This window comes from Lycium barbarum, chromosome 1, assembly GCF_019175385.1.
Source record: "Lycium barbarum isolate Lr01 chromosome 1, ASM1917538v2, whole genome shotgun sequence".
Lineage (NCBI taxonomy): Eukaryota > Viridiplantae > Streptophyta > Magnoliopsida > Solanales > Solanaceae > Lycium > Lycium barbarum.
In genome coordinates this window covers 152,515,693-152,528,929 of record NC_083337.1, presented here as the reverse complement: position 1 = coordinate 152,528,929, position 13,237 = coordinate 152,515,693, and the positions used below count along the sequence as shown (strand labels likewise).

At 34.8% G+C, this 13,237-nt stretch overlaps 1 protein-coding gene and 1 long non-coding RNA gene across 2 annotated transcripts; one reads left to right on the top strand and one right to left on the bottom strand.

The window, feature by feature from the left end:
* Positions 1-3,542: 3,542 nt before the first annotated feature.
* On the bottom strand, positions 3,543-5,674 carry LOC132644708 (myricetin 7/4'-O-methyltransferase 2-like). Its single transcript, XM_060361317.1, has 2 exons — positions 4,816-5,674; positions 3,543-4,133 (listed from the first exon to the last, which is right to left on the bottom strand). The coding sequence occupies exons 1-2, from the start codon at positions 5,581-5,583 to the stop codon at positions 3,822-3,824; spliced, it is 1,080 nt and encodes a 359-aa protein (XP_060217300.1). The 5' UTR covers positions 5,584-5,674; the 3' UTR covers positions 3,543-3,821.
* Positions 5,675-9,849: 4,175 nt separating this feature from the next.
* Positions 9,850-12,748, top strand: LOC132617330 (uncharacterized). The gene is made up of 2 exons (XR_009573717.1): positions 9,850-10,250; positions 12,405-12,748. It is a non-coding gene; the product is annotated as an uncharacterized LOC132617330 (long non-coding RNA).
* The last annotated feature ends 489 nt before the right edge of the window (positions 12,749-13,237 follow it).

The following is a 13,237-nucleotide window of genomic DNA, read 5'->3' as shown; positions in this document are numbered from 1 at the left end:
TCTATAACCCTCATTAATGGTGTTTTCTTCACCCAATCTCCATTCTTTTACTTCTAGCTAATGCTAAAATCTCAATTAGATGTAATTAACATCATTCTTCATCACCCATATGAATACAACAATCCCAAATCAACAATCCAACAACTCTAGCATAGTTCATATAATTCTCTTCATCCAACCCAAATATTATTCTCCCAAGAATTCATCAATTCACAACTATAAATGATTAGGGATAAAAACATTACCTTTTTGAAGTCCAATCCTCTTGAATTCGGGTTCTAGGGTTTCCACATCCAACAAAAATGTTCCAATCCTAACTCTATGGATTAGAAGAGTTTTACTCAAGTTAGAAAGGGATTAGGGACTTAAATTCAACATAGAATCATGATAAAAACTTACCTTGGAAGATCTTGAGGTTTGGGATTTGTTGTCTCTGAGTTTAGAGAGAATTTTCGTGAATGGGGTGTTGGGGAAATAAACCCCAACCCCAAATATAACAAGAAAACGCGTAAACCCGACTTTTGACCCGAAAACGTACTTAACGGACCAAACGACGGTTCAAACGACGAACCGTCGATCAGATCGACGGAGCGTCGATCTGCTCCGTCGAATTGGTCAAATTTCCAGTGAACAATGCACAATCGACGGTTCAAAGGACGAACCGTCGATCAGATCGACGAAACGTCGATCTTCCCGTCGAAGTCACCCATTTTCCAGCGAAGACAGGCTTCAGTAAAACGGGCATAACTCTTTGCAAAGATGTCCGTTTGACCTCCATAATATACCGTTGGAAAGCTATTTCAAAGGGCTACAAATTTAATCAAGGATGTTTTCCCAAATTCCAAATTAATAATGGGGTTATAATCGTTGGAAGTATGACCTTCTATAAACTCTCTTGCAAACATGTTCCGTAGAGTGGTTTTCAACTTTGCTTTGCCAAAGACATTTCTTATGACTTAATTGGTTTTCAAAACACTTCCTATAATCCTCATATTGGTTCCATTATATTATCATCTTATGAGTCAAACTTTCGTCCGAAGTTACGAGGTGTTACAAGTAGCTCCACTATCTATAATCCACACAACTCTACTAGTACCAGACAGCATACAAGCATGAGAATCATTATTAATATAGACAGGTAAGGACAATACACTACCAGCAAAGTTAGCAGAGCCCATCAGGTTGGGTTGAGAAGCAGGTTGGGCAGCAGGACTGATTTGAGCCTGTTGGAGCAGGTTCATGAGTTGAAAGAACTGATTCATAGACAGGCCAGGTATGGAAGAGCCCATCTCTCCTGAAGCACCAGTAGAACTAGCTGTAGCTTTAGGAGCAGTATCAGCATGAGGCAACCAACCCCATCTCTGAAGAGGATCTGGAGGCTCAACATCACCACTCACATTAGCAGCCACCTTTCTCCCTTTAAAAAACTTATGGTTTTGTGGATAACCATGGAGTTTATAGCACCTATCAATTGTATGACCAGGTTTCTTGCAATACCGACAAGTGATATTGAAGTCGACCTTCTGATTATATTGCCTAGGTGGAATAGGTGGTTGATAGGGAGGCTGTGGTGATCTAGTGTTGAAGTTTGGTTTAGTATTAAGATTTGCAATAAAGGAGGCAGAATCAGGATTCAGCGTAGGGGTGAAGTGCACTTGTCTTTGGTTCTCATCTTGGAGAAGAATATTATAAGCATCATCAAGAGAAGGGAGAGGATGCATCATAAGCATATTACTTCTAACACCCACGTATACGTCATTCAAACCCATGAGAAATTGGTAAAATTTATCCTCCTCATCATCTTTTTCAATCCCAGATTTAGCAGCACAAGTGCATTCCTTTCCATGACTCTTACGCATTGCCCCCAGTTCATCCCTAGACTTTTTAAGGTTGTTAAAATAGGAAGCAATATCAAGAGAACCCTGCTGTATAGAAGCCAATTCCTTTTTTATTTCAAAGATTTTAGTTCCATTTACAGTTCCATATCGACGCTCCAATTGTTTCCATATACTCTCAGCAGTGTCTGAGTACTGGATACTCTCAGCAATGGTTGGTGAGATAGAACTTGTCAACCATGATATTACCATATTGTTGACTCTATCCCATTGACGAATCTTAGCCGGATTATCATTAGAAGATGGTCTAGGACATGAACCGTCCATAAGTCCAATCTTATTTTTAGCAGAGAGAGACACCGTCATACCTCTCTTCCAACCCCCATAACCAGACCCAGAAAATGGAGTACCAACAAGGCATGTACCAGGAATATCAGAAGAATGGATGAAAAGAGGACTTGTAGACTCAGGGACGTAAGTCGTAGCATTATTACCATCATTACTAGTGTGCACCATTTTTGTTCGATGAGAATGAAACAAATATACAGAAACAATTACAAATCACTCAAATCAATACGGAAGTGGAATTTATAGGTGAAACCACGATTACCGCACCTCTGGAGTCACAAAATCACCAAAATCAACACAGAAAATTAGGGAAATTAGGGTTACCGCACTTCTTCTCTTAACTCGAAGAAGAAAAGCCTTGAATCAATGGTAAAATCTACGAATTGCACTTCAAAAGACGAACAAGAATGCTCCTTCAACAAAAAATCAATGTCGCGAATGAAGAATAACAACAGAATCTTCTAAAATCTACGAATCGCGCCTCAAAATACCAGCAGAAATGCTTCGTCAACAAAAATCCATATCGCGAAAGAAGGACAGCAACAAAATCGTCGAACTGAAACACGATGGTAACATCGATCGAAAAGTCTTGCCCAGATCTATCAAATCCCTCGCTCTGATACCATGTTAAAATCAACAATGATCTGAATTTGCGGAAGAAAATAACTAGGGTTCACTGACCACATTACAACGAAGAGGGAGAAGGAAAAAGGTTCTGGAGAGTTCCTCTCATTTTTCATTGACTGAACTGAAACACTGTACAAAAAAATGCCGCTTATATATTTGGGCCAGAATTTACATTGCTCAGTACATAAAATTGGGCCTAAACTAAAACTGATACACATAAATAAATAAAACAGACAACTGGACTCGGGCCCAATACCAAATTCATGTAATCCCAACAAATATGTCAAGGGTGAAATAAACATTCCATAGGATAGAGGGGGGGGGGGGGGGGGGGGAGACTATCTATTGTTCATAGTTGAGGTGGGAGTTTGATTTTTAAAGCAAAGTTGAGGGGTGAAAATCATTTTGGACACTTTTTTGCTCGCGCTTGCTTGTATGTGAGTTTGTTCAATTGAGTTTTTTTCTATGCCGATACAAGCCAATAAAGCGATCGTGCTAAAATCAAGGGACTCGAGGGGTGCTAAAATTCTAATACTCGATCTTTTTAGAATTGTGAGAAAAGGGGATTGGAGTTGTAAAAAAAGGTTGTTACATATCCTGTAGCTGTAAGAATGCAATGGTTTTGGCCCAAGGTACACTATTGCCTCGTATACTTTTTTCTCTTTTTTTGATAAGGTTGCCTTGAATACTAGTTACTTTAGCTACAAAAGCGAGAATAAACAAACGAAGAACTTATATAACAACTGCAAAAATCTTTATTAATTTTACGGTAGGAATCAGGTTTCCTAAACACATATATAACGTGTGACATTTAAGAAAACACGAGTGCTGCACTAATATTATTACATGTAAATCAACTTCTATTCTCTTGGATCAATGAGATGCTAAAGAGAGTTATTTCTTGTACTAAGTAAGAGGAAAGTGTAGACTGTTAATTAATTAAGCAACTGCAAATTAAAGATCCATCTTATTTTGTGAAATAAAGGATATATATCCATAACCATGTCTTGTTTAAGGATATATTTCAATTAGAGACCTTAAGCCGAGAGAGGTTACTACTTTGTATTCACTAAAACCAGCATCTAGGAAGAGTTTTTCCCATTCTTTCTCAGTTCTCTCTTTGGAAGCATAAGTAATCCGCATGATAAAGTCCATAAAGTGTTGTGCTTGAACAAGCTGCTCATTGCTCGAGGGACTAGAATTATCATCCATGGCCATGTCTATGATGATCACTTTCCCTCCCTTTTCCTTACATGGAATTGACTCTTTGCATTTCTTCAATAACTTCACACAATCTTGGTCACTCCAATTGTGCAAAATCGACTGTTTTACCATGAAATAACAATTAATTAATTAATGATTAGCTCGGAATATTTCCAAGAGCCATGTGAGATGATAAAAAATAGCATCTCAAGGGAATATTACTAACCAAATATTTAAAACAATTTCAGTTTCCCAAGTGATGTGAATAAGACCTCTTCTCCTTTTAGTTTTCCTTTTGGAAAAGTCCAAGTAACAAAGATGACATGGGAATTTTACATATGGTCATTAAATTTTGTCCATTACCATAGTAACATCACAAACTCTATAATTGTTCTAGTATTTATAATAGATTTCTATCCAAAAATAAAAAATAAAAAAACATCACAAACTCTAAAATTGTTAAAGCCACAATTTTTTTGTTATATTAAAGTAACTAGACTTTACACAATATAATAATAAATTACCAAAATTTGCCCACTATGACGACAAATTAAAACCAAAATCTAAAGTGGTTATAAAGTTGTGTAATTTTAATGTTATAGTGGGTAATTTGGTTACTTTGATGTAACAAAAAATAATTTGGTGATTTCACTCTTAGTGTGGAAAAGATTCAATAACACTATTAAAAACATGAATTTTCAAGGAACTTTCCGTCGGAATGTCATCGAAAATATGATATTTCTGATGGAAGGTCGTCAAAAATATTCAATTTCCGACAGATTCTACTAGAAATAATACGTACCTTGAGTAATATTGCATTAGCATGAGGAATTTTATCAAACATACTCCCAGCAACAAATTCCAAGTTTCCAGTTCCCTTTCGGTCACCTATGACATGAGGGAGATCAAGCACTATGCATTTCAAGCTTGGAAAAGCATTGGCAATAGCCATGGCCACGGTGCCCGTGCCACCTCCAACGTCCACCAAGGACGTCAAGCCCTCAAAGACACCCTTACAACAATCAGAAATCAACAAATTGGAGATCAATCTCGAATCACTAGCCATGGCAACATTGAAGGCACTATCAAACTTTGGCTCTTTTGCGCAATACTCCCAATGGGATTTCCCATGTGCCGTTTCAAAGGCAGTGGGAAAATCATCGCGTAACCAATCGCTCACGGAAGCAGCCGTGTTCAGCACAACGGGATTTTGAGCGAAAAGGAAAAATGACCTCCTGCTAGAGGGGTCATTTTCAGCAAGGAGACGGCCAACACTAGTGAGTGAATAGCCGTCTCCTTCTTGTTGGTGGTAATTGAAAAGGCCACAATGAACTAAAACTCGCATTAGAATAGGGATAAAGGAAGACTTAGAAGGGTTCAAATTTGGCAAAGCAGCAACAAGGTCAGGAAGAGACATGATGGGATTGGCATTTTTGTGAAGGATATCGGGAATTCCTAATTCGATTGCGCATTTTATACATGAAGGACGGACGCAACTCAAAATGTAGTCCCAACTTTGAGCTTCAGCTTGTATTAGCTGATTAGCGCAAGTGTTGTCGTTATTGTGCATTGTGTCAATTACATATGTTGCGAGAGTTTCATAAGCACTGCATTAATTAAGATATGAATTAATTAGTACATACTTTTATAGAGAGCCCAAGCCCCATTGCTTGGTGTTTGGGGAATGATCAATGATCCAGATTTAAGGTACTAGGATTAGGTTGAGTTGCATAGCCATATAATTTAGCATAAGCGGAGAGGGATTAGTTGAGTTGGATATCCATAAGATTTAGGATAAGAAAGGGAAAATATCAACTACTTAAATTTGGGGGAGATATTTGATTTTTAAAGCAAAGTTGAAGAGGGAAAAAGATTTTTACCCATATAAATTGATTTTAAAGTCGTAAATACACTACAAGAAAGTATAGAAATTGCAACAGCTTGTTTGGCAACAAAAATAATATAGTTGGCAAAAGTCAATATTTGACAACAACTTAGTTTTATTGTTGACATATATGATGAATCTTTTAAAAATGAACTTTTTTATGTTGCCACATAGTATTGACAATTGTTGCAAAAAGTACTCTTGGCAACTAAAAAAAAAGTTGTTACACGTCATTGCAATAACAGCTTTTCGGAAAAGTTTATGCAACAAAAAAAGAAATGTTCACTACAAAAAAAAAAGAGTAATTTGTGGTGGTTGAAAGTTGCAATTCGCGGAGGTTTTAGCCTCCGCTAGTTGCTAAAAGAGGTTAAAACCTCTGCGAATTGTAACTTTCAACCTCCACAAATTACCTATTTTTTTGTAGTGTTTACAACAATAACCTATCTATGACAATAAAAAAAAAATTGTTGCCAAATGTCTTCTTTCCTATAGTGATAGTTCAGTAATCAAAATTTAAATGATTACTGAAGTCCTAAATACAGAAAAATAATTGAATAATTATTTTGTCTGACGTGAACTCTATTTTTCAAGGGTAAAAAGACGACATTCTACTAACTGCTTCATGCTTTTAATAAACAAATCTCTATACTCTTGCGTTGCACATATATTTCATCTTATTTTTCACTTAATATATATACCAAAAATAGTTAACAATATTTACTATGCAAGCATATTCGTAATCATTGAAGTGGATGTGAGACATTAGGGGCCCCTGCTCCAAGATGTAAATTTTGTGAGTATTAGTAATCATACAATTGATTTTTGTTTTTTGTTTTTGGGGTGGGGGAGGGGTGGGGCGCCGGGTGGGGGGGGGGGGGGGGTTGGAGAGGGAAGAGACATGATGGGATTGGCATTTTTTTGAAGAATATCAGGAATTCCTAATTCAATTGCGCATCTTTCTTTCTTATATATAAAGGACGCACATAACTCAAAATGTAGTCCCAAACTGCATCTTTCTTTCTTAAGTATTGTGTCATTTAATTAAGGGCAAATGTGTAAATATATCTCTTAATTTTATGATTTAGAGTAAATATACCCTCATTACAAAAATTGTATATATTACAAAATAGTGCAAATATACCCTTTTAGCTGATGGGATTTAAAAAAAAATCATTTAGGTTGTTTTTTAATTAAAAAAAAAAAGCTACGTGACTTTAAAAAAAAGTCTACCTATTTTTTTTATTAGACATATTTTTCTAAAGCCACATGCAATTTTCTTTTTTGGTGGGTCGGATCTGGTTCGTTTGAAAAAATTGGTAGACTTATTTTTAAAAGTCACGGAGATAATTTTTTAAACAAACCAGAAAAAAAAAAATAACATGTGGCTTTAGAAAAATATGTCTACTAAAAAAAAATATGCAGACTCTTTTTTAAAGTCACGTAACATTTTTTTTAATTAAAAAACCACCTAAATAATTTTTTTTAAAATCGTCACTGAAAAGGGTATATTTGCACCATTTTGTAACGGCAGGGATATATACACGCCACTTTTGTAACGAGGGGTATATCTGCTCTAAATCGCAAAGTTGAGGGGTATATTTACACCTTTGCCCTTTAATTAATTAAGCTTCGCCAGTCGTTAGCGTTTTTGTAACAAGAGTTTCACAAGCATTGGGTTAATTAAGATATGAAATAATCATACTTTTATAGAGTGCCCCATTGCTTGGAGTTTGGGGATTAATTAATGACGCAGAATTAGGGTACTAGGATTAGGTTAGTTGAGTTGCATAGCCATTTACAAGTTGTTAATCACCAACCCTACAGTATATAATACTCCCTCCATTCCGCACTTTAGCTCAGGAAAAGATGTCCGAAAATAATTTTCTCATAAATGTTGTCCGTCTTTTTACCCTGGAAAAATAGAGTTTCGCACTAAACAAAATAGACATTTAATTATTTTTCTAATACTTAAGACTTCAAATCACCTAAATTTTGATTATTAAATCTTTTATTGTTCATAGATTAAGATTTTACCTTATATAAATGGAGAATGACTTTCCTCCTCCATTTTTTTTTTAAAATCAAATACCTCCCTAAACTTGAACAAGTGACATTTTCAAAGTCATTTCTTCTTCCTAATTGTTACCTTTCGGGTTGGGCAGCTCAAAGATAAAGGCTAATAAAACAAGGCCGGGTTTAGGCCAATTATTACTAATGGTATGTTACAAATTATTATTATTATTTTTTTTTTTCAAAAAACACTGAGTACTTCATAACCATCTCATTAAACTTGACTTTAGACTATCTATTTTGCTGAGCCACCCTACCTTCGGGTTGATCGCCTAACATTTCTGGCAACTTTGAAAATCTCTGCTAAAATAACCTAATCTTCGTAACTAGCATGTACTTTCTCTGAGTTTGATGTTACATGCAAACAAATTAGTGATTATGTTAAAGAGATAGTTGAATAATTACCTAATCAAATTTTAATCTATCTACAAGCAAGCTAAACTAATCGTTTAATCTCTACCTCGTGCAAGATAGATCAAATTGGATACTGATGGCATCGTCAAGATGCAAGTTGGGGAAGCTACTTTTGGATAAATTTTTGGTGAAGATCAAGAAAAATGAAAGTTAGAATACTCAGGTAAGATGAAGCCTACCTCAAAGTCTCATTGTAGAACTACTGAGCATCAAATAAGAGCTAAAATCAGCAAAACAATTGGGATATAAAGAACTGAAAGTGAAAACAGACTGCCTACTTATTGTCAAGCTTATTACAGAGGAGGATATACAATGTCACTGTCTTAGAGCAACAATTGAAGATCGTAAGTATTTTTAGAGGCAAATAAGACCACCATTAATCCAATTTGAGTGAGGTGATCAATATGCAAACTTTCAGACGAATGAAGACCCACAACGGGCTACAAGCACGAAAAAAGATGGGCAATTTACAAAAATGACTACACTTTAAAGGGGGGGGGGGGGGGGGTTGACATAGCTATACTTTTGCTAATTACATTTCGTAGCTACAATAGATTGTATTCAAATTTCGGCTGAGTCAGATTCCGATGTATTCAAGTCAGATATATTCAACTAAGCTGTATTCAAAACTTTTACACTGTATTCACTTTACTGTTTAAAATCGGTTGTATACAAAAAAATATCCTTCAAAATACAAGCAAAAAATACATAAAGAAACACTGAAATTTACACTAAAAAATTAACGAATACACTCAAATACTGAATGTTGACACCCAATTTTGTCCCGCCTTCCTTCCGAAATATTTATTTGTGCTTCTAATATTTTGGCAACTTAAAAAATAATTATTTATACTTTACTACAATTATTAGCTTTTTATTAATATCATCGTTTTATTATCCTACTATAGTCATTAGCTATTATCATTTTTTATTACCGTTATTACTACTACTACTACTACTACTACTACTACTACTACTATTATTATTATTATTATTATTATTATTATTATTATTATTATTATTATTGCAATCGCCATGATCGCTTTTAACATCTTACGCATCGCAGTCATTTTTGTGCAATTAAACAATAGCATTTACTTACTGTTAAACTTTAAAATATTATCGCACGGCTATCACGATATCGTATAATTTTATTTGAGTAGTAATAAATATATATTTATAGTAAGTAATATTTTAGTACACGTTAGTATATAATTAACTAAAGAGTGTCTTTCATTTAAATTTGCAAGTCAAAGAATTAAAGGAAGAAAGAAAGGTCCACACCTGAGGCCCATATTTTCAGCCTAAATTTCACCAATATTCGCCCAACCCAAATCAATAACCAGCCCAAAATAATAAGCCCAATTCGTGTGAGACCAGTCCACTAACCCTTTTAACTCGACGACCCGACCCATTCGTCTAAAAGAAGACCACCAGGGTTACACTTCGTTTCTTTAGCCACGGACAGAATTGTTTGTCCCCTTTTTGCACAAAACTTGTCTCTACATCTGCTTACCTGCATGTGTTCTGTTGTTGAAAGAGAAAGATTTTCCCGTTCTAGCTTCAAGGCGCACGAAAATCTTCAAAGACCAGAGAAAATCGGTCCTTTTTGAGCAAAATTTGAAGCAAATCACGTGAAGAAACCTCAACGTTCAGATTAGCACGAGTTTTTGACTCAACTTTGAATTTTTGTTTCAAATTCCCGCCCAATGAAACCCCAGCTGTTTCTACCCCTATAAATGCTTGCTTCGAGTTTCGTTTTACGAAGGTTTTTTTTTTGGAGCCGTCATCCCTTACGCAAAACTACCATTGTTTGGTTATGGTTGGTTGGTTCCCTGTTTGTTAAAGTTTATTATATACAATTTGTGGTAATTAATTCCTTTTTTTCAGTTTACTATGATCAGTTTCTGATAGTTGCCTTCCTGTTTTGTTTTAGCTCAACATGCTTTAGCCTGGTTGTATTATTTGTTGTTCAATAGATTTGAAGGATTTAGTTTGTTTGGCTTGACTGGTTGATGTTAATCTCCACGTACTCTCATGCCTAATAAAAAAATGTAAATGACCTATAGGGCTTGTTAGAAAGTTGTGTCATGTAATGTTGATTGAGTGAACTTAAGGCCATTACCTAAGTTTGATTAACCTGATGCTATTATTTTGACTCAAATATGTTGGGTGGGTCACAAAATGATGTAGTTAAACTATAATAGGTGCTTATATGTCTAGGTCCTGTCATATATGATTCCACTTAGACAAGTCCATAGGCTTCGATGCAAATTAGTTAATGAAGCATGTAAATGAGGAGTGCTGAGATATGTAATCATCATGTGTCTGTTTTTCCTGTTCCTTGGCGTATGTTGACTTAACTGAGTATCCTACCATGAACCAACAGGGACTCTGTACTTACATTATTTGGTTTTTGAGTTCACATGGCTACTTAGCTGTGATGTTCAGTCACTCTGTTTGTTGGGATCATCCTGCCCACTCATAGTTGATTCCCTGTTCTAGAGTTGTTTGGGTCGCTTAAATGCTTAGATGTTGTTGTAGCTTACAAACAAGAAAAGAGCAACACATTATAAGTTTGAAGAGAGAACTGAGGCAGTTTGATATGCTCCCAGTTGCTGTCCCATTTTTTTTAGCTGATCTCGTGTGATTTTTGAACCTGTTTTCCTCTTTCCTGGAACACTGTTTCGTTTGTTTTCTTCAACTGGATTTTCTCTTTAAAAATAATTTCTCTGGTAATTTTAAGCGTATAAATATGTTGGTTTTGTTTGGCCTAGGAAAATACCTGAGCTAGAATTTATGTCAATTTTGAGTTAGCATACTTGTCTTCTGCAATTTTTGTTTTGATTAATATCTCAAGCATTATTAATTTATGTTTTGGCAACTATTAGCATAGGGAAATAAAGATCTACTGTTTTCTTTCAAAATATGCTTTGAACGCTGATTTTGTCCATCTGAGAATGATATTACGCTTTATCATTGATGGTAAGTAGTTTGGTTAATTTAAGTTTGCATATAAAAAGATAACTAATTGACTTGATTTAACTTTTCTGTTTAGGTGTAAACAGTGAGTATATTTACTTTAAATCTTAGTTTTAAAAATCCTTTTCTTAGTTTGCCTAACAATGGTTTATACAAATTAACTTTTCATGTTATTTATCCATGTTGAATATTCTGAGAGTATTAGCAGTTTGATTGTTTAGATACCACGTTCTCTAGAGTTTTGTGTTTAATTAGCAAGTATCCTGTTCCGGACACCTTGACCTTGTTCTTGACTAAGTCACAGGCCATTGATTATTTGGGATGTTAGTTAGGATTGATAGTATATTTGTTTTGTTAGCAGGAAAGCATGTTGAACTAAATATGCAGCCTTCATCTGTTTATGCTTGAGCCTTTAACTAAGTGTCTTAAGTTACATCTAATTATCTCTAGATGTGATAATAAGCTCAAACTTCCTGGAAGTTTCTTAGAGAATTTATGATTCATTTTGTCTGGCTCACGTTGGGTTAAATTTTAATCATTTCATCGTGTATTCAAGGTGAATCTTTTGGTGCTAAGTTTCGTCGGAGATTAGCCAAAAATGTCATGAAATCTATCGTTGTCTTATGTGGTTGGAATGTTCAATATACCTATAAGTGTTTTACTTTTGTTAAGGTAGTGAGGTCGTATACCTATGTGTTCTTGAAGTATGTTCATGAAAATACATTAATAGGGAGATTAGTTGGTCATTATGGATTAAGCTTGAACCCTCTCCGGTGTTAGCCATGCCTGGGATTCCTGGAAATCCCTTGGAACTTGTGCAACATCGGGAAGACGGGTTTTCCAATATTAACCTTCTATGTATCCTTATGAATGTGTATATACGAAATATACTCAAATATACATAACGTAAAGTCACTTGTTTGTTTTGAATATTGAAACTGCTCTACTATGTTGGTTGCCAATTATAAAATCATGTATATTATGGAATCATGCCACCGCTCTAATTCTTTTTCTTTTCTTCTTTTGCATGACATCCGAAGTTGCGAGGAGTCTCAAATGAGACTCAATTTCGCCGCTAGATCAAAATGATTTCATCGCTCCACTTTGTGTTTCTAGTTTACCAAACTCGGCTGAAACGAATTCCAGTGACGATCGGGATTAAATCTCTCTATTCGGGTCTCTCTTTCTCCCCTCGGAAAACAACTAGGGCCGAAGCAATACAAAGGGGGGAGAAAATGAGAAAGCCTGCTACATTTTAAGCAAAATCTTATGTTTTGCTTGATTTATTTGTGTTCATGTGTGATTACTTAGCTACCTTAGAATACTTAATTTAGTGGGGCTAATTGGGACGTTATTTTGATATAATAATAGAAATGTTTTAATTCATTTTATGAAAAATTTCAGTATATCTTTGAAAGAAAAAAACTTTCTATATAATAATGGAAGTATTTTAGCATATCTTTGAAAGAAAAAATAAGTTTTTCAATGTTTCGAAGTCTTCATTTTCGCCAAGTGCCTAATTTAACCAAAGAAAAGAAAAGAGTGCTTATAAAGTTATTTTTTTCAAATTTACATTAGCTATTTATTTATCTTGTCTATACTCCTAAGCCGCTAAAATCAATTAATACCTAGCCATTGAGTTATTTCAAATATTTATAAAACGTTGCACAATCCCGCGCTTTCTTTAGTTTACTTATAACTAAGGTTTTTTATGCAAATCATTATCTTATTTAATTTAATTAGCATTCTATATTTCCCATTTTGTAATCTTGATAATATTTATAAGTTATTTTCTTAAATATTTAAAATTGCTATATTTGTATTTTCCCAGTCTTAATTAACTAACCTAAGTTTGGCCGGTTAATCGTATTTA

Excerpts from the sequence above, each read along its gene's own strand:
- LOC132644708 (XM_060361317.1), bottom strand. The coding sequence starts at position 5,583 with ATGCACAATAACGACAACACTTGCGCTAATCAGCTAATACAAGCTGAA. Across the intron at positions 4,134-4,815 it reads CTAATGCAATATTACTCAAG|TCGATTTTGCACAATTGGAG; the intron begins GTACGTATTATT and ends ATGGTAAAACAG.